This window comes from Caloenas nicobarica, chromosome 18 (genome assembly GCF_036013445.1).
Source record: "Caloenas nicobarica isolate bCalNic1 chromosome 18, bCalNic1.hap1, whole genome shotgun sequence".
NCBI lineage: Eukaryota > Metazoa > Chordata > Aves > Columbiformes > Columbidae > Caloenas > Caloenas nicobarica.
The window spans coordinates 236,472-264,456 of record NC_088262.1 but is presented as its reverse complement, the minus strand read 5'-3'; the positions used below and the strand labels follow the sequence as shown (position 1 = coordinate 264,456).

The 27,985-nt window shown below is 51.4% G+C and overlaps 4 protein-coding genes across 7 annotated transcripts; 2 read left to right on the top strand and 2 right to left on the bottom strand.

The window, feature by feature from the left end:
* Window positions 1-8: 8 nt before the first annotated feature.
* Window positions 9-10,768, top strand: LRRC45 (leucine rich repeat containing 45). Its single transcript, XM_065648123.1, has 17 exons — window positions 9-238; window positions 840-901; window positions 1,128-1,198; window positions 1,512-1,690; window positions 2,429-2,557; window positions 3,111-3,223; window positions 3,780-3,838; window positions 3,969-4,046; window positions 5,016-5,151; window positions 5,446-5,523; window positions 5,692-5,803; window positions 5,978-6,048; window positions 6,907-6,999; window positions 7,593-7,685; window positions 8,622-8,795; window positions 8,890-9,037; window positions 9,443-10,768. The coding sequence occupies exons 1-17, from the start codon at window positions 25-27 to the stop codon at window positions 9,637-9,639; spliced, it is 2,007 nt and encodes a 668-aa protein (XP_065504195.1). The 5' UTR covers window positions 9-24; the 3' UTR covers window positions 9,640-10,768.
* A 750-nt stretch (window positions 10,769-11,518) lies between these two features.
* On the top strand, window positions 11,519-16,802 carry RAC3 (Rac family small GTPase 3). 2 transcript variants are annotated; one of them, XM_065648136.1, is made up of 6 exons: window positions 11,519-11,654; window positions 13,636-13,707; window positions 13,974-14,091; window positions 14,726-14,788; window positions 15,269-15,428; window positions 16,714-16,802. In XM_065648136.1, the coding sequence occupies exons 1-6, from the start codon at window positions 11,620-11,622 to the stop codon at window positions 16,800-16,802; spliced, it is 537 nt and encodes a 178-aa protein (XP_065504208.1). In that variant the 5' UTR covers window positions 11,519-11,619. The 2 variants fall into 2 exon arrangements, with proteins under 2 accessions (XP_065504208.1, XP_065504206.1); XM_065648134.1 differs by lacking the exon at window positions 16,714-16,802 and adding an exon at window positions 15,546-16,653.
* A 34-nt stretch (window positions 16,803-16,836) lies between these two features.
* Window positions 16,837-20,518, bottom strand: DCXR (dicarbonyl and L-xylulose reductase). The gene is made up of 8 exons (XM_065648133.1): window positions 20,417-20,518; window positions 20,255-20,352; window positions 20,019-20,173; window positions 18,231-18,273; window positions 17,829-17,928; window positions 17,603-17,667; window positions 17,397-17,514; window positions 16,837-16,940 (listed from the first exon to the last, which is right to left on the bottom strand). The coding sequence occupies exons 1-8, from the start codon at window positions 20,472-20,474 to the stop codon at window positions 16,837-16,839; spliced, it is 741 nt and encodes a 246-aa protein (XP_065504205.1). The 5' UTR covers window positions 20,475-20,518.
* Window positions 20,519-20,704: 186 nt separating this feature from the next.
* Window positions 20,705-27,976, bottom strand: RFNG (RFNG O-fucosylpeptide 3-beta-N-acetylglucosaminyltransferase). Of its 3 annotated transcripts, none has more exons than XM_065648131.1 (9): window positions 27,450-27,976; window positions 26,565-26,613; window positions 25,972-26,074; window positions 25,443-25,596; window positions 24,384-24,472; window positions 24,128-24,293; window positions 22,693-22,778; window positions 22,355-22,462; window positions 20,705-21,060 (listed from the first exon to the last, which is right to left on the bottom strand). In XM_065648131.1, the coding sequence occupies exons 1-8, from the start codon at window positions 27,801-27,803 to the stop codon at window positions 22,396-22,398; spliced, it is 1,068 nt and encodes a 355-aa protein (XP_065504203.1). In that variant the 5' UTR covers window positions 27,804-27,976; the 3' UTR covers window positions 20,705-21,060; window positions 22,355-22,395. The 3 variants fall into 3 exon arrangements, with proteins under 3 accessions (XP_065504203.1, XP_065504204.1, XP_065504202.1); XM_065648132.1 differs by having other exon boundaries at window positions 20,705-21,057; XM_065648130.1 differs by having other exon boundaries at window positions 20,705-22,462.
* Window positions 27,977-27,985: the final 9 nt, after the last annotated feature.

Below are 27,985 nucleotides of genomic sequence, written 5' to 3'. Positions count from 1 at the left end.
CTTCCGGTGCCGGCCGGAGCGGCCATGGAGGAGTTCCGGCGGGGCTACGCGCGGCTGTGCGCGGTGCCGCAGGAGCCGGTGCTGCGGAGGCTGCGGGAGCTCGGCGGGGCGCGGGGCCGCCTGGACCTGGCGGCGCAGGGCCTGTCGCTGGAGACGTGCGGGGCGCTGGCCCGGCTGCTGCCCGGCGCCGCGCCCGTCACCGAGCTGGCGCTGGGCGACTGCGGCCTGAGCGAGGAGGGTGAGCCGGCCCGGCCAGCGGCCGTGGGCGGGCGGGCAGAACGGGCTGGGCCGGCGGGGCGGGGCCCGGCCGCTGGCGGCGGCCGGAGAAGGAGCATTCGCGGTTCGGGCGGGCGAGCTCCCGGGCCGCGGCCGGGCGCTGTGGGCCCCCCCGCGCTGCCGGGGCCGTTTCTGTGCGTCCGGCGGCCGCCGCTGGCCCGAAACGGACGAGCCTGGCGGCTGCTGGTGCAGAAGGATCCAGTCGATGACCTGCCGGATCCAGTCGCTAAATCGTCTCACCCAGCCAGCGTTCGATGGGGATTCTGCAGGACACAGGACGGTCCCGCCGCCAGCGGCCGGCCTGGGTGGACGTGGGCTGGTTTCCTAGCTGTCTTCGAAGGTCCATAGGCGGACATGCAGTTCTCTACCCAGGCACTTCTTTCTCTGAGAACACAAAATGTCCTGCCGTAGAAGTTCGGACTCGTGCTTTCCAGCAGCAGCGGCTGTTTACCAGCCATGTGTTTGATCACAGCCCCCTCTCCTGAGCTGGCTGTTTAAAAGGATGCACAGGCAGAGGGTTACACCCGTGAAATCAACAACTGTCTTTTGTTTCGTCTACTCAGGTGCAAAACTTCTGCTGCATGGCCTTTGCTCCAACACCACAGTCAAATCTTTGGATTTGAAGGTGAGTCTGTTCAAACAAAATTAAGGTAGATGGGGAAGGAGATAGGAACCCAAGCTTAATCAGAGTTAGAAATAGAGAGACCTGGTGCAAGATTGTTCTACAAGATGTGTACTTCTGTAAAGTTCTTGTTCTCAGTCCTTGGCTCCTTGGGGTGCGGCTGGTGGTGTTTGATGGGATAGCTGGATTGGGGCAGTTCCCTACTGATCACCTGGGACTTTTGTTTCAGGGAAATAACTTGCGAACCATGGGAGCTGAGGCTTTGGGAAAACTTCTTAGGCAGAACAAATCCATCAGGAGGTAAAAAATTGTATCTGTCTCTCTTTCTGCTACTCCTGCCAGATGGAGCACAACATTAGAAAAGGGTTGAGGGTGTTTTCTGTTGGGGTAGGAGGAATGTCAAGTGGTGCAGTTTCTTGTGAGGAACAGGGCAGGTGAAGGAGTGAGAACTGGAGGTGCCCTCCGGAGGATGCAGGGCCCTTGCAGCACCCTGCTCTCTGAAACTGCATCTCTGTCAGGGGTGTTTGAGTGGGTCCTGTGGTCCAGGTATCATTCAAGCTCTTGCAACTGTCCGTTTACTCCATGAGCTCCAATTCTGTCTGATTTTCCCCAGCCTAATCTTGGAATGGAACAGCCTTGGTGTGTGGGAGGAGGGCTTCTCCTTTTTCTGCCAAGGCCTGGGAGCAAACAACTCTCTGCAGCGGCTCGATCTGCGCAATAACCAGATCAACCATCAAGGGGCCGGAGAGCTGGCCATGGCACTGAAACAAAACTCTAGCCTTCAGGAGCTGGGTAAGAGTGACGAGTTCTTTGCCCACCTATACATCTGCATGCACACACCTGTGTATCGTCAGGTTCATTGCAGCCCGCCCTGATCTCTGCCAGCTGGTCACTGTTGTTCCCCGTTCATTCCCAGTTCCTGTCAGCCTGGAGCGCTTTGCAGGCTTTGTGCAGGGAGTAGAGGTGACAGTCCCGTGGCCTTTGGAGAGTGGGAACTGCAATTGGAATCTCTGGAACCAAACCTGCAGATGAAGATTGTGCTTGGAGCAGAACAGTCCTTAGTGGAGGAGGGAGTGGGTTATTTCCCATTTGTGGATGCTGTTGCATGCCTCATGCCAGACTCGAAGACTTATTTCACCCTTGCTTTGTCCTTAGGAAGGAATTTTGCCAGAATTTCCTTCAGGACAATGTAGCTCTTGCTGCCAGTTCTTTCTCATCCACAGATCATGGTTGAGGAAGGAAGGCTCATGAGATGAAAGTGTGAGGGGCAGACTTGTGTACCTTTTGAACTGTAATGGCTTCCTGCGCTTTACTGCCCTTAAAATTCATCTTTGTCCTTCCTGCTGTGTCTGTAGTTTTCCCTCTCTCTTATTCATCTTGAAAAGGGAGGCAGTGCCCACCTGTGCTTGTGCTGAGGCCATTGGGGATTAGTTAGCCGTGCTCGTAGATGGATAAGGAGTATGGTTCCTCTTGAGCCATGTTTTTCAGCAGATGTGTGACTGCCGGGGTGAAAGTTTGCTTTCTGTATAGATTTGCGTTGGAATAATATTGGGCTTCTGGGTGGCCGAGCTTTGCTGAACTGCCTTCACAGCAACAAGACCCTGAAGAGGCTGGAGCTGGCTGGGAACAACGTTCCTAGTGACATCCTGAAAGCAGTGGGTAAGTATTACTTGTTGCATGGGAAAGAGTTAGCAGCTCCCTCCCCATTTCAGCACTTCAGAGGTACAGGGCACTCGCTGCTCCAGAAGAGAGCTGTCCCTTCTCCCCTTCTCAACAGCATTTACACAGTGCCCTGTGTTGCTTTCTCTCGTCTTTGAATGAGGGCTGATCAGATTGGAGGCATCACTTCTAGCAGCAAGAGGAGAAAAATAATTTGAATTGAAGATGACTATGCCACGTTAACGTGAGAGAACTTGGGGTTCTAGTTTGCATCTGAGTAGCCAAGTTTGGAAATGGCTAATGCAGCGTGTCCTTTGTCTCTGTCCCACGCACAGCAGAGCTGAATGCTCTCCTGTGGCGGGGTGTTGACTACTCCACATATGCTGCTCTCTTCCATTCCACCCAGTCTCTCTACGTGGGCCAATCTGAGAAGGGCCACTGTCCTGGTGCTTCTGACAGCCAGGGGTCATCCTGAGTGCTGTCTCTTCCAGCAGCGCTTGCTGTTCTGTTGCTTTCAAAACACGTGCATGTTCTCCCGCTCTCTCTGTGTCAGAACAAGCCATGGATCACAACCAAGAACGTCAGACTATCCTGAGTGAGACCCAGAACCGGACGTACATACTCAGCAAGGAGGTTTTGAGTCAGAAGGATGAGAAGACCAGGCAGGTCAGCAATCTTACATGTTGGCAGTTCAAATGGGGCAGCTGGAATCCTGTGCTTTCCCTTGGTGTCCTCATGAAACACTCGGTGACAGGGTTATTGTGCACCTGGAGTTGCATGTCCATCTTTATGGGCGGGCACACAATGTGCCTGAGTAAGCTGGGCCCTTCCTCTGAGCCAGGTTGCCCTGGAATCAAATCCATGACAGTACAGGTATGGACACATACCCTGCTGAACATGTTCACTCGGGATTCTGGGGTAATTTTGGTGATTTTTCACCCATATTCATGCTTTTGGTTCTTCTTCTGCAACTGGTTTGGTATTTTCCAAGTCGTGAAAACCAAGAAACGAGAGTTTGTTTTCCTTCTGACACCTAATGGTGCAGAGTCCCTATAGCTGATGGTGTCAGGTGTGCTAATGAACCCATTGAACCTCCTGTTTGCTGCTTTCCGTAGAGTGGCTTGACCTGTGTTCAGCTGTCACTAGGAAAAGAAAGATGAGAAATGTAAATGCTTCGAGCTGAGGCAGTTAATTTTCTCACTGGTGTTTGCCTTGTTCACAGTTTTTGGATTTGATGGACACTATAGACAAGCAGAGAGAAGAAATAGCCAGGAGTGGCAGGTGAGTTGAATTTCTGAGTGCTTTCTGTTCTTTGATAGCAGAACTGAGCCCTCTCAATTTCCTGGTGAAAATTACCGACTCCCCCCTTTTTTTTTTTTCCCCCCTTTCTCTTTTTTCCCCTCAAATGCAGGATGTCTGCAACCCAAGTCAGCCAGCTGCAAGAAGCATTGGACGAACAGCACTCTATTATGAATTCACTGAAAGCCAAGTACGGTGGAGAAAAACCTTATCCTTCTCACTGGTCTGTGCTGTATAAGCAGGGCTGAGCAGAGCCGTTAAGAAGGGGGATAATCTTGTGGAGCAGCTCCCTTACTATTTTACTTAGTTCTGCAGTAATATCCAGAAATTACGGTCAGATCAGGCCTTTGGGTTTGCCATGCTAGATGTGTAGCCTGTTTTTAAGTACAATTACAGTGCATTGGTGTAAGAGCAAGTGAATTACAGAGGATGAAAATAAAAAAAACCCAACATGGTAGGGATGGGATGAAGGCACGTTCCTTGCACAGTTACAGCCTGGCAAGACTCTGTACCTGCTTCCCCTGGCAGCTGAAGTGTCTTCTGAGAACTGTTGCAGATATGGAGGAACCCAGCCAGCAAGACTCTGTGCTTAGGAACAATGAGGTGAAGCTGCCCAAAGCCAGTGTCAGATTGTGTAGAGCCATATGCACATCACAGTGGTTAGAATTCGAATGCTGAGCCTCGCCTGTTCAGTTCTGTCAGGTAAAGGCAGTTTCCTTATGCCCAGCCTCAGTGTGGGCATGTCCCTTGTGTACAGTGCAAGCAAATCACTTCTGCTACCTGTGTTTAAAATTCCATACCTAATTTTAAACAACCTAGCAGTGGTATATTACAAAATAGCCAGCTTTGTTCTCCTGTGAGAGTAGGCAAATCCTGGAGGGGTCCAGGCAGAGAAAACAGCTCATGGAAGACAACACAGGGAGAACACACTGGGGAGCAGGACACCAGGCTCTGAAAAGTCCCAGGGCACTCACAGTCTGCAGAGGCTGCTGGGGCCAGAGAACAGTGATCTCCTTTTCCCAGGGGCAAAAATGCTTCATTTAGCTAGCTTGATTTCATTCACTGCCGAATGTGTGGTAACATCTTGTATTGCGGGGCGTAGAGAGCTCACCGGAGCATCTCGCTTGGAAGGGACTCTGGAAAGCATTTCTCTGTACAGGCTGCAGATGACTGAAGCCGCCCTGGCTCTTTCTGAGCAGAAGGTGCACAACCTGGGAGAGTTACTGAATGCTACGAAACAGGAGCAAAGCAGCACGTCCGAGCGCCACTTCATGGAGCTCCAGCAGCAGAAGCAGGTGAGCTGTAGAAGTCCCCGTGAGGTTTGAGAACAGGGTTCCAGACAACACCTGCTTTGAGTAGATTTGGGGATGCTGGATGGGATAGGCAAGCACGATTTTTTACTACTAGTGGGTTAATGACAGCTGCCATGACAAAAATTATTGTGTAAATTAGGTGAGTGCTATATGTGGAAAAGAGCAGTGGCGTTTACGGGGTAGGTTGGTCTTAGGTGGGTGTAGTGTGAGTTGGAGTGGGTTGGCAGTGCAAGAACGAAGGTGAGTACAGGTTCTTAATTTTTATTCTGTTTGCAGGAGGGCATTGATCGGGAAAACAAGCTTTTGCGTGACTTGTCTGCTGCCAGTGAGAAAAATCTGCTCCTAAGAAACCAGGTAGGAAAGCAAGTCCAAGACTGAGGAGCAGGACTTGGACATTGTTCACTTCTGTTCTGTATATATGTCCTCTACTTCGATCTTCCTGTTTCTGCTGATTGTTCTGTACAGCAAATTTTCTCTGCTAATAGGAAACGAGAATCCTTTGTGGTGGTAATTTCCTTGCAGGTAGATGAGTTGGAGAAGAAGTGCAAAGTCCAGCAGGATCAGCTGTTCCAGGTAAAACAAGACTTGACCAACACAACAGCAGAGCTGAAGCTGCGGGCCGTGCAGGCTGAGGGTGAGCGGAGGGGCAGACACAGCTCGTGGACACCTGTGGGTTGGGGTTACTGTCCAGGAGCTGGTGTTGCAAGGGAGACAAGGAGCAAGGGTGGAAGAGTTTGTGATATAGTATAAAATACAGCCCGCATAGCAGGGATGTCATAGTTGTGATAGGCCTGCTTTTAATCTGCAGAACGCCTGGAAGCAGAGAAGAGAAGATTTAAACAAAGCCTTGAAGACATGGAATCCCTTCGGTTAAAAGAGGTAAGAAAGGAGTTTCTGCAGCATCCTGATGTTAGTCTCTTTGGTCCTGACATAGAGGCGCCACTGGAAGCCATTGTTGGCTGTCAGCTGCTTTAAATGAATTTAGAAATTAGTGGACTCAGACTTGCTGTGGGAGTAGTAGGGCATTTCTACAAGCTGAAGAGATCACAAGACATTCTACCAACTAGTAAGATTTGGTGGCTTGCGAGAGTGTGGGCCACAGTGGTGTGTGATTCTGCAGAAGAGGCTTGGAGTCTGGCGCTTGTGCCAGCCATGCCTTGCAGAGTGGTAATTATGAATACACAGTCTTGGCATGCTTACTGAAATAAAGGTGCATTAATGGAGGAAACTGAAATGTACATAGTATGTACAACCAATCCTTCAACAGGGCTCAGCTTGCTAGTTCCTTCTCTGTTATGTTTTAGGGGAATTCTGTCTGAGTGTGGACAGGACAAGAGGCTGTGACCAACTCTCTTTGGAGTGTTTAATGAGGTGTGAAATCTCTCAAAAATAAAACTATACCAATAGATTTCTCTGAAGATTTTGAAAACTTGTTAGCAAAGATGTAGGCCAGGAAGATTTTAGCAACATTACAAGTAGAAAACTAATTTCTGGTGTTTTGTACCACTTGAAGATGAGAGCTGGGACTCTCTATCTTTCATCTTGGCCTGCAAGGGATCTCTGTCTAAAGTTCCCGCTTTCTAGTGGAGCTTTTAGGGAGGTAAGAGTTGTTCTTTGGTGGTAGGTAGGTGGGTCAAGGAGAGGATGCTCTTTCTGGTGCTGAATGGCCGTGCTGCTGTGCCTGGAGACGGGAGTGGTTTTCTGGCACTTGCTGAAATGGTTTCTGCTGCTTTGCAGGTGGATCATATGACGCAGCACATGGAGACCAGTGAACGTTCCATGCAGGACAGGATCCAGAGGCTGGAGGCCATCAGGATAGCTCTGGAGGAGGTGAGAATGGACGCTCCAGTCGCGTTGGGATGCTCAGGTAGTGGTGGCAGGAGAAAGCTGCCAGGGGAGCTTTGTGGAGTCTTCCATTGCTTACCTACGTAAAGATTGTCATGTGCTATAGGGAGGAACAGAAATCAGCAGTTTACCAGCTGAGATTTTTTTTACTGTTTTGGACTAAGGAAGGAGAAGGTTCCACAGCAAAACTTGTAGGTTCTGATTGGACAAAAATCAAGTTGCCATTGATCACGGTTAGATTCTTACCAGGATTTGACTTCACCGGTTTCCCATGTGGTCTCAAGTAGTGTAGCATATTTCTCCACGTCTGTACCCCCAGCTAGATCCAGCGCTCACCTCCCCTGTTCTCCTGTCTTTGGAAAACTTCACCCATTACTTGCCCTCATGTAACTGAAATTCTCATTGAATTTAGATGGCAGTCTCGGGGTGAGAGAAAGTGCTTGATCGGAGTTTGTTTTCCTGCCCCTGAGTGAGAGGCAGCTGCATCACTTCGTAGCCTGCGATTGGAAGCTGCTCGTGTTTTCTGGTCAGTGTTGCAGCTTCTCTGTGTGGAGTGATCATTCATGTTTCTGTGACAGGAGCTGAGCCAAGTCAAAGCAGCTGCACTCACGGAGCGTGGCCAGGCAGAGGAGGAGTTAATAAAAGTCCGGACTCAGGCACGGTTGGAGGAGGTAAAGACCAGACCTGTCTGTGGGAAGCAGTGGAAATGGCTGCCCAGCCTATGTTTTTGTCTTGGGGAGCTGATGAGTAACTCCCCGCTCTGGGTTTCATTGGCCTGTAAATAATGTGATTTCTATGGAAGGAGTCCTGAAAAATCTGCTTTGAATTGTATCCAAAATATAACCAGCTATCCCCACTTGCTCTGTACTTTCCAGCAGTAACAGAATTGATATGGATATTGTCGTAGCAGATTTCATTTCGGTTGCCAGCTTTCGAAGCTGCCAGTCAGATGTCAGTCCTTCCGTTTGACAGCAGCTTTCATGGGCTTCTCCTGTTTCTCTGGGCTCAGAGGAATTTCTGCAGGTGGCTACTGCTGCTGGATAAAAAAGTCACTTTAGAATTGAACTTCGTGAAAATGGTAATGAAGTAAACAGCCTGTGAAAGAGAACAGGGGATGAGGAAAATACACCAAAACTATTAGAATGTTTACTTATATGTAAAATCACAAAAGGAGATACTTTACTGAGTTACAAACATATAAAAGCTGCCACATGTGTCTGTGTTGGGACACAGCAGTTGCGTGGCTGTGTACAGCGGCGTTTCAGAGCCGTGGGGGTGCGGAGGAATGGAACACAGCAGTGGTTGTGAACGCCGGCAGTGGTGTTGGTGCTTCTACCAGGGATATGCCTCTGTTTCTCAGCACTTGAGCGGTGCTTTGCAGCGTCTCTCCGTCAGAATGTGATCCCTGGCAGCAGAAAGCAGCTCAGATTCAGTTCTGAATGCGTGGGAGAAGTGCTGTGTCTATCATGGCTCAGTCTTGTGCGTGTTCTTCAGTGCCAGTTGACTCAACCAAGAGTTCATCGCTGTGTTGGGAACAAAAAGGGGAGAATCCCTCTGCAGGAATGGAATGGGACTGATGTATTTTTATTTTCCTTTGTGTCTTACAGCAGCAACGACTAGAACACCTAGAAGAGAAGCTGCGGCTGATGACTGAGTCACGGGATGAAGCTCACCACTGCTGCCTTAAGCAGAAACAAATGGTTGCTGAGGCCCAAGCCAAAGCCAATCAGTTGAGCCTGCATGCTGACGGACTCAGAAGGCGGCTTGAGGAACTTCAGCAGGTAATTTGGACTGGAGTAGAGACATGGTCACCACAGGGGCGGGACAAGTTGCTGAAGTTGTTTGGTTATTCATGGATTTGTCTTTGTGTGTCAGGACCTGAACAGTAAAGAAGAGGAGAAAGTGACAGAGGTGAATAAAGTGAAAGTGGAATTACAGGAGCAGATTGGGCACCTGCAGGCTGAACGCACAGCACAGGAAGGGCTGAGAGAGAAGATTGCAGCCCTGGAGAGGCAGCTGAAAGGTGATGGATCCTTTCATGCTTCTCAGATGGTAATGCCGCTGTACCCTACAGCGGGCCTGGAACTGGGCTATGCTTACAGGCAGTGAGAACGGTGCTTCCTGCCTGTGCCTGCAACTGTGAACTGCACCCTCCATCCCGGTGCATTTGCAGGGCTTCTTGTCCTCATTTTATAGAAACCAAGACTCCGATAACTACTCAAAGCTGCACAGCAAGCAAAATGTTTGGATTGCCTGCACAGTGAAGTGTAACATCTTGTCTGTGCAAAACCTCTCACGTTGCCTCATGCAGCTTCTCTTGGGTGCCTGTTGGTTGTCCTGCTTCCATTGTCTTTGGTTGTGCCTATAACACGTTCCTGTTTATTCTAGGGGCACCCTGATTTTCTTTACTGCTGCTCTTCTTTCACAGCCCAATCAAGTACTCACCGTGAGGCACTGCTGGACAAGGAAGGTGAAATCTCTATGCTGCTGGAGAAGCTGAGAATGAAAGAGGCTGACATCTCCAGGATGAGGGAAGAAGAGGCCCAGCGAGCAAGTTTCTTGCAGAATGCCATCATGGCATATGTGCAGGGCTCTCCCTTAGGAACCCACAGTTCTAGGAGATGAGAGCATGGCTTAAAGAACCCAGATGCCTGCTGTCAGGAAGAGGGTGAGCAACTCAGGTACAGCCCCGTCTTTCTGAGTGGGATAGTTTTGTCATAGTGGGGTGACACAGAGGCTTGCAAACAGAATTGCTCTTGCTCTTCGGAAATCTTTTTCCCGACCACATAAAGGAGAGGAGGAAACAACCATCCAGGGCTGGGATAGAGGCCCGTGGGTCTGAGTTCATGACGTGGAGCCCTTGCCCTGCACTGCTACATCATGTGAAGTGTTTCTGTGTCCTTTTATACAGCACCAGTTGTTACCAGGGAGCTGTGCGTTCCCTGGACTGCGGACATTCTGCAGTATTTGTTTGGATCTTCACAGTGAAACCTGATAAGTGATGGGCAGCAGTGTTTACAGGTCCCTGTAGGTGGGAGACATGCACTTTGCTCGTGAGATCCCAAAGCTGCTGGAAACACCAGATCTTACCACCGGTGCTCACAGACTGCAGCAGAGTCTGACAGGGCTCACGTGGGCTCTGCGGTGCTGGCTGTGGTGATAGGCAGCAGATAAACATCCATTATCTATAGAATCAGCTGTGCAGCAGCTGCTGTGTCCTGGCTGGACAGCCGGGCTTTGGCTGTGGTTTGAGCCCCTGCAGCACTGACTGGTGCAGAGCGGGTGGGGGGTCGGGGATCAGTGTCTGTGCTTCCTCACTGTGAACTGCGGCCCCTGGCTGGAGTTCTTGTGGCCAGAATGCAACAGGGTTTCATTCAGCTGTGACAAATGGCAAAACTGTCCTGGTTTCTCAGGAGCCGGGAGCTCAGTGCCAGTTTTCGTGGCTGGGAGAGCAGCGGTGCTGCTGGGGAGCTGCTTCTCAGAGCACAAAGGGGAGAAGGTGCTTCCTTTTCCTGGCAGCACACGTCCCTGTGTGCTGTGGAGAAAGGGAATGGATGTGAGGGTCTGAATCGGAGAGAGCTGAGACCTTTGTCAGGGCGGCAGTTTCTCCAGGAGTCTGTTTGCTGGGAGAAATGAACTCGTGGTACATGTTTTGAGAGGCAACTGGAAAATGAAACTTTCTGTGCAGACTCGTTGGTTTGCGTTTGTGATTTTTCATATTGGGTTTTGCTCTGCTTTTTTAATAAAAAGCTTTTGTATTTTGCTGTGACACTGGACCATGCCAAGCTGGATGGGAAGGGCCCACTGCTGTGTTGCTGTTATGTAGGTCCTGCCACTCTGTCCTGGAGCTAAAAGGCTGTTAAAGGTGGGTAAGCCAAGTATGTCTACAGATTATGGTTCTGAACTAAAGCAAAAGCAAAGGCACAAGGAGAGGAGAGGAGCCTGTGTTGGTGGGCGCTGGGCCACTCTGTGGAGCAGCAGATGAGGGGAAAGTGAAGCCTGTTGTTTTGAGGCAGTGCCGCTGTGTTCCTGGCAGAGGGCGGGGACAGGTGGAGGGATCTGGCAGCCATCGCGCAGCGCTGCTGCGGCTGCACCCCTGTTCCTCAGCGGCTCCCGGCAGGTGACGGTGAAATCTGCAGCTAGAGTGCAACCAGGTTTTAAAGCCTCATCCTTCAGCAGGTGGCCCTGCGGTGTGGGAACGGTCCCGTGCAGGGCTCTGAGCAGCGCCGCTGCTGCTGCTTCCCGGGGCAGCGCGCAAACCGCTTGCCCTTCGGGACGGTACCGGCAGCAGCCGCGGCCGGCGGGAGAAGGAGCAGGGGGGGCCGCGTCCTGCAGAGCGGCGGGCAGGACGGCGCCACACGTGCCTTTCTCTTCCACCGCGGCCGCCGCCGGCTCCGGCCGCCCCCCCCCGGGCCCCGGGCCGCGGCGGGACGGGCGCGCGGGGCGGGGCCGGCGGGGGAGCCGCGCGCCGGCGGGGCGGGGCCGGCGCGGGCCTGGCCCCGCCCCTCCGCAGGGCTCGGCCGCGCTCGGCTGGGCTCGGCTCGGCTCGGCCCCGCCCGCGCGGGCTGTCACTGCGGCGGAGCGCGGCGCCGCCATCGCGGGCAGATGCAGGCGATCAAGTGTGTGGTGGTGGGCGACGGGTGAGTGCGCGGCGGCCGCGGGGCCGCCCCGGCCGCGCCTCGACCCTCCGCGGCCCCGCACAAAGCGGGCCGGGCCCCGCGCCGCCGAGGGACGGGAGGGAGGGCCCGGCGCGGCCCCGCCCCGCGGCCCGGGGGAGCCGGCTCCGCCAGCGGGAGGCGCGGCGCTGGGGCCCGGCCCGGCCCGGCCTGGGGCGCCGCGGGGGCCCGGGCGGGAGCCCGGCGGGGCCGCCCCGCCTGGCCGCGGTGTCCTGGCCGCGGAGGGTCGCGCCAGGCGGGGCCGGCGGGCGAGGCCGGGCCGGGCGGGTCCGCCGGCGCAGGTCGGGCCTGGTGCGGCCGCGGCCCCGCCCGGCGCCTCCCGCTCCCTCCGTAGCTCGGAAACTTGGGTCTGCGTCTCTCAGCAGTTTCACATCTGGGGCTGTACTGCCTGGAAAACAAATACCTGCTTTTCCGGGGCTTTAAGTCTTCTCCTCGTTACTTTATTAGGTGCCTGTGTTTTGCTGGTTTTTGACATAAAAGCGTGATTCATCACAAAGTCCTCACTAAAAATCTTGAGGTTTGCAGGTTTCTCTCGTATCTCCTTTTGTTTGTGTTCCAAGGTGAAACACGTTGCTGTTTCCAATTTTACCTTGTGCCTCTTGTCATCATTCTTGTTCTTTAGGCTTTTCCTATATGTCTTTTTTTCTGAGAGCGCATCTGTATGCAAGATGCAGGCATGCAGTAGATTTATGGTGCTTCATAACTTTTCGTAGCTTGTCTTGCATATTTTTCCTCATAATTCCTGTTTGTTTTTCTGATCACCGCAGCAAACACAGAGCTGAGATACGGAGAACTAAATGTGAACTGGCCTTAGGCAGGGACCGGTCTGTCCACTCTCCCATCCATGCCACCCCCTCAAATACACCCTCAATTTGAAGGCCTTCCACGTTGTAGCCCGTGGGGTCTAAGGAGGGGTGCAGGAGAAGGAGCCACCCCCCAAAACAGCACAGCCTTATTGTGGTGGGGAAAGCAACAAGGGAGCTTGACCTGTTGGAAAAGGACTTCAGCTGAAGGTTTGCAGGCCGGTCTTGTGCTTTAAGACCAAATTGACAGTGCAGAGACTAAGTGAACTTGGATACCAAAACACTTCAGTCATAGATATGTGTGCTTTTTGTGAATTATGTGACTTCCCTGTTTGGTAGGGAGGTTGCGGCTCAGGAGGAAGGCTGGGCCGGTCAGTGTTGCGGTTCCTTACACAATTCCCTGTTCTCCAAGAGGGGACCTGGTCTGTGGGAAGAGCTGGATGGTCACCGCAGTGGTCCTCGCCGTGGTCCTTGCCGTGCTTTGGCTCGTCCTGATGCAGGACCACGGGGTCCTCTAGGGTCTGTTGCTTATTCCTGAAGCCTTGTGCCACTCCAGTTACAGAATTGGGTAGAGGATTCCCATCGCTGCTGGCTGTTCAGCTTCACTCAGGCTCCTAACAAACAGCTTTCCCTGGCACTCACAGTCCATTTCTCTGGAAGGTTCCCCGCACTTCACAACTTTCACAGGTTGTTTACGCTTCTAGGACTCCTAAGTTTACCGACGCTGAGTTCCTGTATCTCAGGAGCTTGAATAATTCTGTGTTGTTGCATGTTTTTTCAACTCACTGTTTACCTTTTTTGCTAGATAATTATGGATGTGTTGAGCCAGCCCAGCACAGAACCCTACTTTATTTCCTCTCTTTTGGTTCCTGGAACAGATGTGTTTTTACCTGGTTATTTGCTGAGGCTGAATGGGTGGGGAAAAGGAGTGGGAGAGAGCAGGGCCAGGTGAGTGCCCAGGCAAGGTGCACATTGTGAGTTCAGGCCTGGTCCCTGACATCTAGGGCATTCCAGCCTTCTACAGGTTTGTTTTTTCATACAATAACTTTTTACCTGACTTATTTTTTTGGGTGGGGAAAGGGTGAGTTTACAGTGCTTTCTGCTGTACCTTTCTTTATGCTTGTCACTCTGATCTTCTGCAGAGCTGTTGGGAAGACCTGCTTGCTGATCAGTTACACCACGAATGCCTTTCCTGGAGAATATATCCCCACCGTGTGAGTAATGGCCTTGGGTTTCAGTTGTTTCTTGCTCTGTATGCACGTATCTGTAAAAACTGGTTCTGTAGGTGAGGAGAAGGCTGTTCCACATCAGCCTATGAACTTCGCACGGGAGGACAGTGCCAGTGGGATGTGAGGAGGGCAGACCGTCCCCTCTGGAACTGTGTTGCAATGTCCTCTCCTGATTCACTGCCTTGGATTCCATGTGAAGAGAAGTGTGGGTCACAACAAGATTGTCACTGATGGGGACTCTTCCTCGGCAGGTTTGATAACTATTCTGCCAATGTCATGGTAGATGGAAAACCAGTGAACCTAGGCCTCTGGGACACAGCAGGGCAGGAGGATTATGACCGACTGCGGCCTCTTTCCTATCCACAGACGGTGAGTGCTGAGCTTGGAGTGGCTTTTAACTGCCCCCCTTTGGGGACAGGGAGGCTCCCAAGGACAGCCAGACTTCTTTCCTTTGAGGAAAATCTAGGTTCCTGCAGCTGTAACTATAATTCTGGTTGTTCAAGAAGTATCACAGCTGAATTTCTCCTAAAAGATTGTCCTGTTCTCATCCCTACTTCTTAATGGCGTTTGAACAGTTCTGTGTGCCACAGGGAGGCTCAGGTGAAAGGGATGGTGTGGGGCTGCTGTGCCGAGCCATGTTCTGTGTTCCCGTTCCCTCTCGGTGGCACAGCTCAGTGTCGGGCTGCACGAGGAGCATTTCCCTGGCTGCAGCAGTTCCCAAGGGCCCGTACACGGGGTGACGCGCTCAGCACTGTTAAGGTATTTGTGGCCACAGGCTCTTAACATGCAGGGCCCAGTGTTACACAAGAAGATGAAGTCATACGCTCAAGTCCATTCCTTCCCTCTCTGAATTAGTTTAGCAACCTTAGTGGGGAAAGACTTCTTAGAGCCATGGTCCTCGCTTGTGGGAGGAGGTTGTCCTCTGTAAGGCTCCCTCTCCACCCTCCCTCCATTATCTCTACCTGTTTCTTTCTACATAGCTGACCCTCTTGTTTCCACACAGGATGTTTTTTTGATCTGCTTCTCCCTTGTGAGTCCGGCCTCCTTTGAGAATGTCAGAGCCAAGGTAAAGTATTCTCCTGGGTGAAACAGTGGGAGGAACCAGTGAAGTCCCCTGTCCCACCCAGCAACACCTACAAGCCCAACATTTCTAGCAGTCACGTTTTGATAAGGGAAAGTCACAGTCTGCAGGTTCGAGGAAGAGGGGCCTACTTTTTATTCATTACTTCTTTGGCTAAGTTTTTGCCTTTTTGAATCTGCGTCTTAAAGAAAGGATGTCCTAGAAGCTAAAATGCAGTTAAGGGGAGTACCGTGCGCAGAGTTGGCCGGCGCTGTCTGTCATGATTCCGTGTTTCGGTGCCTTCGTTATTACACCTGCACCAATCTCTTTCTGCAGAGCATTCTCAGAACTGTAGGCAGAAGTATCCTGTTCAGGTGTTGCAACTATATCAGATAGTAGTAAAAACCTTGTTCCTAATAGTAAATGCATCCTTACGGTTGCATCTACTGCTATAGCTACTGTTCTTATCGTGCCTCTCCATTTCAGTGGTACCCTGAGGTCCGACACCATTGCCCAAATACACCCATCATCCTGGTGGGCACCAAGCTGGACTTGAGGGATGATAAGGACACCATCGAAAGGTTACGTGATAAGAAACTGGCCCCCATCACCTACCCCCAAGGTCTGGCCATGGCTCGGGAGATCGGTGAGTCTCATGTGCTGGCAGATCTCCATGGCATTGAGCTTTTTGGTTTGGAGTGGGTGAGGGACAGTGTGTCCTGCTAGGACTGGAGTGGTTGAGCTGGAGCTCTCTTTCCCTTAGGGTCGGTAAAGTACCTCGAATGCTCTGCCCTGACGCAGCGGGGCTTGAAGACGGTGTTTGATGAAGCCATCCGGGCTGTGCTCTGCCCACCGCCCGTGAAGAAGCCCGGCAAAAAGTGTACCATGTTTTGAGGGCTGTGGCCTAGGCGCTGGCTCAGCATGTTGTTGTCCTCTGACAGATTGCGTATTAGCTGGGTGTTTCTGGAGGGGGCTGGGATGTGTAGGGCCCTTCATCATGTATGAAGTCAGTGTTTTTTAAATGTCTCTTTGATTTAACGTCAGTGTTGATGTGAAGGGGCAGCGGGGGCAGGAGACTAGCTGGGGACTGTACAGTCCCTGGGGAGGTACAATGGGGAAGGCAAGGTAGCTCCTTGGGGCAACAGGCTGTTTTGGCTCTCCTGAACTCCAAGATGACAGGGCTGAGACATTCATCCTGTCCCAGAAACACCTGGTTTCAACTTGCAGGTGAAACAGGTGGTGAAGATCCTTGTGGGAGCGGGGAGGACAGGAATGGTGCCGAAAGACAAGAGCAGCTGGGAGAGCAGTAGGGTCTCCTTGCCTCGCCTGCTGCGGCTAATAGTTAACAAACTGGTGCTCTAGCAGATACGTGCCTGAGACTGTTAAATCATAACCAGCCCAGAAGGGGTCGAAGTAAATGAGATACGAGCTGAAGAACTAATCATTAGGTGCTTTATTGGGTACTAGCCAAACTCAGCGAGTGAAACAGCTCTGTGCAGTTTATGTATTTGCCTCTGGGTGTGCACACCCTAGGACACCATGGTGCTGCTCCCCTCATCAGTCTTTAGCAGGGCCTCCCCCCCAAATCCAGTCTCTGCAGAGCAGGACTGTGGTTGTTGCCTCTGTTTTGTTTTGTTTTGTTTTGTTTTTTACTAAAAACAGCAAAGGAAGCAATGAGGAGTCTGCTAACTTCTTTCCCTTCCCACTGGAAGTGCAGGTGGGCTCTATGGATTTGGACGGAACAGGGAGAGCTTCTGAAGGGTTGTGGGGGGAATAGGGTTGGAAGAAAGACAGGTCTGATTTCTAATCATCATGTAGAGTGACAAGATAAAACCTTATTTGGTGCAATAAACATTCTTCATGACAGCGTATGTGAGCTTTACTATATAGCAGCCTTCTAAAGGTAATTTTCTGCCTCACTTCTCATACAGGTTCCAGCCCTGCTGTCCCTCTTCTCCAGCAAGACTGGGTCTGTGTCATTGTTTTCTATCCAGTTTACATCTATGCAGTACTAGTATGAGAATTCAGGCCAGGTGTGAAATGCGGGTATCATCTTAGGAGACAAGAAATCCCCCATCAACCATCAGTGAGCTGCCCGTTGTCATAGCACTCTTGTCACTCAGCAGGAAGAGTATGCTGTTCACCACATCATCCACCTCTGGAATCAAACAGAGAACATCCGATGCCCCCCTCAAATTGTGGTAGAAAAGCAAGCATCCCAAAAGGTATGTCTTTGACCTCTACATGTCATTGGAGCAGGGAAATATTTCTGCCCCCAGACTGTGCTTGATGCAGTGTACAGGATAGTGTGGCTGAGAGCTGGACATCAAAAAGTCCTTGTTGTGATCAAATGATATTTAGTTCACAGCAAGCTCTTATGCCCCCCTCCCAGTCATATTTATGAACAGTAAACCAAGTGCATTTCACTTGTCCTGAGAAGGCTGTGGAAGAGGAGAGAGAAAGTTGATTCTCACCCTCTCCTCATCAAATGTTCAGGAATTCAACCACAGCCATTCAGCAGAGTTGTGACCTTGCCCACAAAAGAAGCAAGGTCCCTATCGCTGTGATGTTAATACAAAAGAGCCCAGCCTGGCAACAAAGCTACACCACTGACCTGCAAACTTTCCCAGAGGAATCCGATTAATCATGGCAGCAGATTTCTGAGGGTCACTCCAGTTAATTCTCCCCATGTCAGTCATAACCACCGTCGGATTCACAGTGTTCACCCTAATCTGGGACAAAAGCAACGAACAATCTAACCAGGCTGCCCTGAGAGGAAATGGTCAGGCTCAGCTTTCACACTTTCAGAAGGAATCCTACCTTGTGGGGTCCCAGTTCCAGTGCCATTACCTTGCTCAGCATATCCAAAGCACTTTTTGTGGAACCTTCAAGATAAGGGAAGAACAGAGACATTTAAGTGCCTAGCACTGATCTGGAACACACACAAGGATTTCACTGCCCAGAACTGGCAGCCAGCAGCTTGGTGGCTGTGGGTCTCCAGATCATCAAAAATGAGAGGGGCACTGCTACAGCTAGACATACTTACAGTAAACGGCATGATCCCGCAGAGCACGCTGAGATGCCTGGCTAGAGACATTTACAATAGCACCCGGCACCCCCTGTGCAATCATCTGCCGAGCAACAATCTGGGGGAGGGGAGGAAAAAAGAAAAAGGGATGCCAGAATTGTAACAGGAGAAATCATTGTTTCATTCAGTAGGAATCTTGCTGGGCTATTGTGGTGGCCAAAAGAGCAAAAACAGCCAGAGGAAGTAAATCCTCGCTGCCTCCCGCTTACGAGAGTCAAAGCAAGAGTGGAGGGGCTGCACGTGCAAGGTTGACTTGGGCTTCAGTCCCTTTAGCCCCACAGGGGACACTTATCTCCGCTGCACAAAACAACTTAGTCTCCGATGTTCTTGGAGACAGCTGCAGTGACAGTTCTTCCTCACCTGGGAAACATGAAGCACAGCCCCAAGATTCACATCAAGAGACCTACAAATAAACAAAATTTAAAAGTTACAGCGGTTGCAGCCCAGGCCAGAGAAGATTTGTTTTGGGAGGCAGCAGAGGATGTGCTGCTGGCATCTCGGGAGTACTGGTGGTTCTCTAGAACCCAGAAATGCCAGGCGGGCTAGTGGGACTGTCATCCCGCTGTCAGCAGCGAAGGGCGTCATGCAGTCAGCCTGGTGCCTGGTAGTGCCTCGTGTACCGTGCTGGTTCCAGCAGGACTCTCTTCTTCAGCAGACTAACGTTGTTCCTCTGTTAAAGGTTAAACAGTGAGCCCTGGGCCTCAGCCAGTGACAACTCTTAGGTCAAGCAAACCCTCCACAGGGCCTTAAAATAGCAAATCTGCTATAAGACAGGTAGAAGCAGGGTTGGTTTTTTTTTCTATTTGCCACAAAGCCCTTCCTTGCTGAAGTTTTTACCTACTAGTTTTGCATTTTATATTCTAGTCACAAATTAATCCTTTATTACAGGCTCACAATAGCCATTTTTAATGTTGGGACAAAGCATGACTCATCTTCTCAGAGGGAAACAGACTCACCATAAGCTGTATCCTAAAGCTTACCCCCACCTGGAGCTACAGATCTTTTGAGAGAAAAAGATGTCATGTTATCGCAGTAAGCAAATTTAATTTTCCGGTGTGACGGTTTTATACTCCCTTACCTGGCTTTATCTGAATTGTCTTAGACAACCGCCTTTCAGTTTAGCAGAGCCTTGAGCTGGAGCTAGACTAGAAGCTCTGAGCTTGGTTAACAGCAAGAGGCTCCTCTGTACTGCGTGGGCTGGATGGTGTGTGCACACCACCATCTCAGACACGAAAGTGCAGGTTCTGGCTACTCATTAACTGTGTGGAATAGCGTCAGCGTTTTAACTGGTTTCCTTTTGATGGTTACAGGGTGAAAGGTGATTATGTAAAGTACGAAAAGACAGGAGAAAAAGAGAGCAGACACGAGCAGTAACAACCAACAAACCCTGGAGGCATCTCTAACAGCATGTCGGGCTGCGTGGTGCTGCGCACCAGCTGCTGCCTTTCCTCAGAGACACCGGTGTCTGTAAAGCTCGGCCACAGCTGCAGCCATTCGCGTCCTGAGGCTCAGCCGGCGGGTGGGGAGCGGGGCCGGGGCTGCCGGGCGCTCACCGCAGCCGGGCACGCACCGCAGCCGGGCACGCACCGCTGCAGGGCACGCACCGCTGCAGGGCGCTCACCGCAGCCGGGCACGCACCGCTGCCGGGCACGCACCGCTGCCGGGCGCTCACCGCAGCCGGGCACGCACCGCAGCCGGGCACGCACCGCAGCCGGGCACGCACCGCTGCCGGGCGCTCACCGCTGCAGGGCACGCACCGCTGCAGGGCACGCACCGCAGCCGGGCGCTCACCGCAGCCGGGCACGCACCGCAGCCGGGCACACACCGCTGCCGGGCGCTCACCGCTGCAGGGCACGCACCGCAGCCGGGCACGCACCGCTGCCGGGCGCTCACCACTGCAGGGCACGCACCGCAGCCGGGCACGCACCGCAGCCGGGCACGCACCGCTGCAGGGCACGCACCGCTGCCGGGCGCTCACCACTGCAGGGCACGCACCGCAGCCGGGCACGCACCGCTGCAGGGCACGCACCGCTGCCGGGCGCTCACCACTGCAGGGCACGCACCGCAGCCGGGCACGCACCGCTGCAGGGCACGCACCGCTGCCGGGCGCTCACCGCAGCCGGGCGCTCACCGCTGCCGGGCACTCACCGCTGCAGGGCCGCCCGCGTCACGTCCAGGAAGGGCTGCAGCAGCGCCACGGCCGCGTTGTTCACCAGCAGCTCGAACGGCCCCGCCGCGCTCAGCGCCGCCTCCGTGGCCTCCCAGTCGGCCAGGTCCAGGCACAGGGTCTCGATGCCGGGGCTCTGCGGGGGGGGCCGGCGGGGTCACCGGGGGGCGCTGACCCGAGGGAGGGGAGGGCGGGCCCGGGATCCCGGGGCCGGTACCTCTCTGGCCAGGCTCTCCAGGTCCCCCGCGGTGCGGCTCAGCGCGGTGACGCGGGCCCCGGCCCGGCTCAGCGCCACGGCCACGGCGCGCCCGATCCCTGCGGGGACACGGCGTCAGCCCCGGCCCCGCCCCGCCGCCCGCGCCCCCCGCCGCCCGCACACCTTTGCCGGCCCCGGTCACCAGGGCCCGCCGGCCGCGGAAGCTGGGCTGCGGCTCCATGCTGCGGGCGCTCTGCGGCCTGGGCGGGCCCGGCGGCGCGGGGCCGCGGCCGAGCCGGGCGGGGCGCGCAGCGGGGCGGCCCGAGCGGCCGGGGCGGGTCATCACACGCGGATGCTTTTTGGCCTCCGGCATCCCAGCAGCCCGACAGGAGGCTGCGGTCTTCTGGATTGCGGGGTTTATGGTCCATTTTTGACGCAAAGAACGTGGCAAGAAACATGATAAACACAGCCTTTGACATATTTAAATATTTATTGTGTAGAATCACTTTATGTATGAGACAGTAGTTTGCTTAAAAAGCTGCATCCTGATATATCCACACAGCCTTAAAAGCAGCTTGAACGCATTTCAAAGGTTCTGTACTGCCATGCAGCAGAACATGGTCCTATTTCAGTTTAATAAACACCCTACCAGCTTGGAGTACAGCACCTCCTTAGCACACCCAGGTTAGGTGACCAGTGACTACGGCACAAAACTTACACTGCTCAGTTTTGCTGCCATCCATGTGAATTGTTGTAATTTTTGAACTGCAGTTCACCACTTGATCACTACCCGGTCCATGCTGTGTGTGATATCTTGCAAGAGGCTGCTACCAGTGGAAGAAAAGATCCAATAGAAGAGTTCAGAATCAGTGTTTGAAGACAAAAATCTCATCAAGAACGCATGAAGTTTCACAGATATAGTTTCTGCTACAGGAGGGTGAAAATAACCTAACAACACTTCCAAAAACTAAGCTTACTTTATTTAAAAAGCAGCAGCAAGTGATACTGCTACAGCACTGAACTTCTGCCTTTGTGCAAGTGTGCAGTCCCCTTTTAGTGATTGCATGAACTAGTTATTGAAACATTAAGAAGCAGAGTAAAAATAAACACTGATCTAGACCTCATGGTAATCAAAAGATTATCTGAAGAAGCTGGAGTAACCACAGTCATGTATTAAAGGTCTTCAAATGATACCATCAAAAACTTCCTCAAGGCATTACAGCTACAATGCATTCCTCCTCCCTCACCCACAGTGAGAGATGCAGCACAGCTTCAGGAACAGGGTGTTCCATCAGCCAGCGAGGATGCTCTAGCTCACACAGCCTGCTCTGGGCAAAGCCAGAGAAATGATTACCACCAAGCCTGGCAAGTATTTCTTCAGTATCAGACATCAAGGGAATAGTCTTGGACCTGGCAGACCACCATCATAATCAAAACCCACTGCAATTCAGCTGGTGAGAGCCAAGCCTGACAATCACCTCCATGGGAGGTACACATGGACTACAGGGGACAACATGCACTGTAGGCAACTCTGATCCCATCCTGAGTGAGCTTACCCCTTGCACGGGGTGTTTTCCCCTGACAAAGGCTTTCAGCCTTGTTTACCCTAGTGATTCCAGCTTTTCTGGTATTTATGAACAGACCCTGTTCCGGCCCACAGGTGGAGTTTTAATATGGCAGGCCACAGAAGCTCTTAAATCATTCTATTCCCAAGAAAGATGAGTGAAAACTTCCCCTCTCTTGTCACCATGGGGACTACAGTCTGCTACAGCACTCCAGCTTCAAGACAATGGCTTCTAAAGCCCCAAACAGCAGTAAGAATGCTGTTGTTCCCATACTGCGTTTGCCCAGGATGTGTCCAAGCACAGACTCACAGGACATCCAATAAAAGTGGAAAGTGAACTCATGCGCATATGACTGTAGTCATTATACAGAGAGCCACTGGACAAAAGAACAAGGATTCTTCTTGGAATGTCCCAGGCTGCAGCAGAACAAACCACACCTTCTTGCTTTTGTAAATAGAGTCTATCCACCTCCTTTGTAAATACCATTGGTTGTCTCCCAGAAGAACAAAACAAAACAAAACAAAAAAAAAAAAGTTCACCACAACTCGTGTCTTACACAAACTAGGTAGGATGCAGGTGTCAATGAGTGGTAAAGAATTATGACTTCTTCTTAGCAGGGCACCACATAGTGTCAGGATACAGCAGACAATGGACAGATTTAAATCTACAGAGAAAAGAAAAAAAAGGAAATACTAGATTGGAATTTTCCATCCAAGGAACATACTAGCATTGAATGTGTGGCAGTCTAATAGAGCAGGGATGGTGGGTCTACCTGCCTTGGGCACAGCAACAAGAGCAGACATGAGAAAATAATCCCATTAGTAGGTTTGATCATCTTACAGTCGATAAACATGAACAAGGCAGGGAGATCTTGTTTTGGAAGTGGACACTCACCGGGTTGGATCTTGCTGAAGGCCAAACACTCCTCCCACACTCACAACATTGTGTTTGTTCTCAGGGTCCCCATAACTTAAGGTTACCTGTAAAAGCAAATAATATTCAGAAGTTCTAACACTAATGCAGAAAAACAGAGTGGGAACAGCAGGATTATTAGCAAAGTATGAAGAAAGACTGCAAGGATCCTGTCTGAATAGCAGATTACATTTGAAGAAGAGTGTTTGGCTTTGACATGAGCAATATTGGCACTGAATGGTAGCTCTCAAAGGAACCGCTGCTCATCTCAAGGCAATGCAGGAGAATAAACAAAGGAGCTGAAAGCTGCACTGCCCTGAAGGACAAGATGAGTTTCAACTGTGAGCTTTGCAAGGGCATTTAATCCTGCTAATGTCTGTACCTTCACTAAATATGTTCATCCTCACCAGACATTGTCTGAAGTGTCTTAGCACAGAGGGAAATAGAAAGATTTGGATGTTAAATGGCATGAAGAGAACTGCCATGTGTCAAACCTGGCAACAAAACCTATCTCTGGAATTCAAAATCAGTGCTATTCTTCCACACAAGCACTGTATGAAGAAATTTTCAGGTGCCAGGTACAAGACTTACGTTTTCTTTCTAGTTGTGGATTTCCTGGATTTTGGGTTAGCTGTTACTGTCTTAGGGAAATGATCCCCAACGAAAGGCTGTATTCGGCCTACAGTGAAATTCACTAACGTGAAGGAGATTACATCGTGCTGGAATTTGGCCCCAAGTGCACATTTCTGCTGCCTAATACAATTGCCAGGAAAATATAACCAAGTAGTTTGCAGGGGCAAAACCACACTCGCATCTTTTCATGGTGCTCAACAGTGAGGCAAAGCATATGGAAAGCCTTATAGCTCCATCTACTGCCCACGAGTAAAAAGGTATCCCAGCAATTAAAAAAATACTGGATTTTTCCTAAGAAACATTAAATTTCTTGAAATTCAGACAAGTTATTCCTAAAAATGATGAAACAGTTAACTATGTCTTCGTTATTGAAGAGGTACTTGCTATAGCTGCTACACTAGTCTTTTTGAACAGCAAGAATTAATTCTTAAGACTTTGTTAGGCAAAGACAGAAATACTTTCTTACATGGCAAACTAAATGTTGCCTCCTTCTACACTTGCTGCTTCTGTGACTCATGAAAAGTCAGAGTTTAGAAGGAGATGGAGAACACCGTACGTAGGCTTAATGTAGCAGAATGTGTCCTCAAAGGAGGGGACAACTGTGTGACCTCATTGGCTAGGGTGAAAGTATGCTTTTTACCCAAGTGAAGGAATTGGACAGGACACAACTCTGAGCGAGTCTGCAGACATCCTTCTTTGCCAAAGAGTGAGTGCTAAGTGTACGGAGACTTTCTGATCCTATCGAGGTGTAATTACAAGAACAGGACATGAGGCTCAGCCCTACCTGCTGCAGCACAGATTCGCCTTGTAGCCTCTGCAGATTTTCCAGATGGGAATGGAACAAGGGGCTGTGCAGCAGCTTCACCTCCAGCAGCCCTTCAATGATGTAGCCAATAGTGCAGTCGTCAGGAAGACGCACTCTTTCTGCAGTACTGATGAAATTACCCAGGCTGTGAGACAAAGCACAGGAGACAAGATGGAACATGCTTTAAAGCCAACCAAACACATAGTGATGGGGCTCAGCTAGGAACAGTGTTTACCTGGCCCAGGGACTCATCTTCAGGGCAAGACCTCTGCTGATACAGAACCCTGCTCCACCTGTGGCAAACCAGAATTTCACGGTTGTCTTCTGAGGAGCAACAAGAAAAACACACAGTGGTTACTGATAATCAGCTTTTTCCATTTGGCTGGGCAGGGAAGGGAACTTGAGGTTCTTTTGGATATCACACAGTGCACTTGAGTCAGAACAAGTCTACAGATTAACTCCTATTTCTTTAAGGCCAGCTGTTCTCTCAAAGGAAACGCTTATCCTGGAACTGACAGCACAGTTAGCACAACTGTGGTAAGCACACATGAAATAGGAAACTATAGTCCAACTCCTAGCCAGTTCCATCGGTCCCCTGGTCATTCCAGCTGATGGTCACAGCCAGCTCAGTATTCCTGAGGAGATCAAAGGTGGTCTCTTAGTCACGTGGCTCCATGTCCAAGGGGACTATTTTGTTGTGCAGTCTTCCCTAACAAGCTGTTTTGTAACAGACTTTCTGGCCAGTTGATTGATTTATCTTTAGGCCTGTCAGTATAGGTGACCTGGTGAGGACTTGTCCTTTAGCTCTTGTATCTTCTGACTAAGATATGTTTGCTTCCACTTCCTAGTAACTACTCAGTATTGAAAATGCCTTATATACCCACAGAGCCTTTGTCACCCATCTGAGATTGGTTCAAGATGATGACAACGTGATAACTGCTCTCAAAACAAACAAAACCAAACCCCAAAACAAGGAACACTGCCCCTAAAACCACTAAAGGAAGAGTCAAGGTGGGGAGGCCATACTGACCTCAGTGTGAGGGAGATCACCAACATACATGAGTAAAGGAAGAGAAACAGACACCTGGCCAGGAGATAAACTCTACTGTACATATGCATATGGGGCCAGATCAAAGGTTAATTTAAACCAGCACCCTGTCTCTGGAAATGACCAGTGCCAGGTTCACTGCTTGCAGATTAAGTCACTTGTTTTTATGGGGGAACCCTATGAACTCTGGAGGTTTTAAAAGCTTTGGTCAGGATGACCCTCAGACTAACTGCAAAGCTTGCTTACTGATCCATCACTCTGGACATGGTCAGCTGCTTCAATGGGATGGTCCAGGCTTGGTCGCCCCACATAGACATCCTGGCTGTGTGAGAAGGCAGATAAGAGACGCAGGAGAGTCTGAGGGTTCACATAGTTGTCATCGTCCACATGGCAAAACCATCTTAAAACAAAACAAAATAAGAAAGTTACTGCAGATCAGTGACAAATAAGTGAGTTACGGGTTTAGAGCCGAGTCTTAGTCTTTGAGGCTTGGAGCAGAACGCGTTTCCCACTGTCCTGAACCACACAACTTGGAAGCTGAAAGCACCCAGAGATCCTAATTCTGCAAAGAGGCTGAAATTAAAACCCCCCTTTAGATTTATCAACCTTTCCACCTTTCAGAGGATGCTTGTTTATAAACACTGCTCCATGCTGTGCTCATCACCACGTTTTAGCTAATACTGTGTTTCTCGTGGGAGCAGAAAAGGTTACTCAAGTTTCCTGTGAATGCAGAACTGAAGAAACAAAGTAAATCAGAACAACATGTTTCACCTACTTTTGCCCAGATTCCAGGAATTTATCATATTCCACAGACATCTTGCAGCAGAGAGCTTGCCGAGTATGGACAGCAGAACAGTTGGTGTTGATCATATGATCCCCTAGAAAAACAAAGATCAGCCCTTTCAGGTTTGAGAAGCACGTGTAGTCCAAAAAGACTACAAAAGAGGTGCACATTTGGCACTAATGCTCTGCATCTGAAGTGCGTATGGCGCACACATGGAGAGTAAACTGCAGGGCAGGCAGGGCTCATGGGTGATGCATACGGCATGCAAGCTGTGGAGTACATAAAAATGTGTGAGTGCAGAGTATATACATAATGCCGTAAGCCTGTGTGCGAAGGAAATACCTAATGTGACTTTGGACCAGGCAGACTTAAGTTTACTAACGGGAAGGAAGTGGGTGCAAAGGTGAACCCAGTATTCAGGAAGTTCCAGGCATCTTGTCCAGGTGGTAAGTAGGAACAGCATATTCTCCTGTGAAAGGAGTTGTTTTCTCCATTTGCTCCTTCTTAACTTCCCTAAGTGCTTGTACAGCAAGAAACAAAACTCAGGTATGACAGACAGCGCGTACCTGCGCTGCACAGCTTACCTGCTTTCAGGCGTAGCTCCCGATCCTCCCAGTCTGTGAATATAAACGTCTGTGGGAGACAAAAATGGTGTGTCCACATTTGAGACGGTCAGAGACTAATTTCAGCTTTGCTCAGGTGCAGTCAGAATGGCGAATGTTTTGTCTGGTTCGTTTATTTCACAGTAGCCATTGGGGGCGGGGTGGGAAGTGGTGGTGCAGATAACCCCAGAAACTTCAGCCCTTGCCTTATTTGATAAGTTTTTGCATTGCACACCAGAACAGTCTAATTTCAGTAAAGCACCCAAGATTTTACTCTCCTCATTTCAGGGTACAGACAACCAATTTCCAGATAGGAATGACTGTCTTTTTTGGTAGTACCTCCCTCTGCAACTTCACCTCCTCTCTCTGGCTAGGAATCATCCACAGCTATTAAGAAAGGTAAATGGAAAGAATGAGAGTCAGGGTGGAAATTGCCAGGTGGTAACACTGTCTTGTCCCAACTGCTGGACAAAATTGTGTTAATATGCTTAAATGTACAGAAATTCTCAAACAAGGGAACAAATTCTACATTGGTCTACAGAAAAACCTAAGTCGCCGAACTACTTAGTCCAAAACATTGGCTTAGGTGCATCAGCACTAGGGATCTTTCACTGTTGTGGCATTTTCCAGGGTCATGCAAAAGTCAGCGAACCGTTTGTGCCCGGACCACTGATCCCAGATTGCAAGTAACGAGCTTAATCAGCGACCAACTCTTGGAGGTCGGTTCAGAGAAACTAGACGAGACAACCTTCCCCAGTCTGACAAGGAAAGATGTTTTCAACACACGGAAGGAAAAACTGGGTGAGACGGTGCAGCCGCTGCCCGGGACACGAGGGACGAGGCTCCCGCCGCCCGTCCCGGCCTCACCTGCCCCCGGGCCCGGGAGATCCAGGTCTGGAGCAGCAGGTCCAGCCGGCTCCGGTGGTACTTGCGCGTGGTCTTGACGGCGATGAAGATGTCCTCCAGCGCCAGGCTGTCCCTGCCCGCCCCGGGCCGGCCCCCCGGCGCGGGCTGCGCGCTGCCTCCCGGGCCCCCGCCCCGCCCGCCCGCCCGCGTCCCGGGCTCCGCTCGCTGCGGCGGGGCTGCGCTGGGCCCGGCGGGCGGGCGGCGCGGCGCGGCGGGGGGCTGCCCCCGCGGCGGCAGCAGCAGCAGCAGGAGCGCGGCGGCGCTGACGGACAGCAGGACGCAGCCCCTGCGCAGCCCCAGGCAGGAGCCGCTCATGCTGCAGCCCCGCGGGCCCCCGCCGCGCTGCGCGGCCGCCTCATGGCCCCGCGGGCGGGCGGCGGCTCCGGGGGCCCGGCAGCGGCCGCGCCCCCCACGGCAGCGGCAGCACCCCCCGGAGGCCGCGGCCGGAGGGGCGAGCGCGGCCGCGGCCCCTTTAAGCGCTTCACCTGTCGGATGCG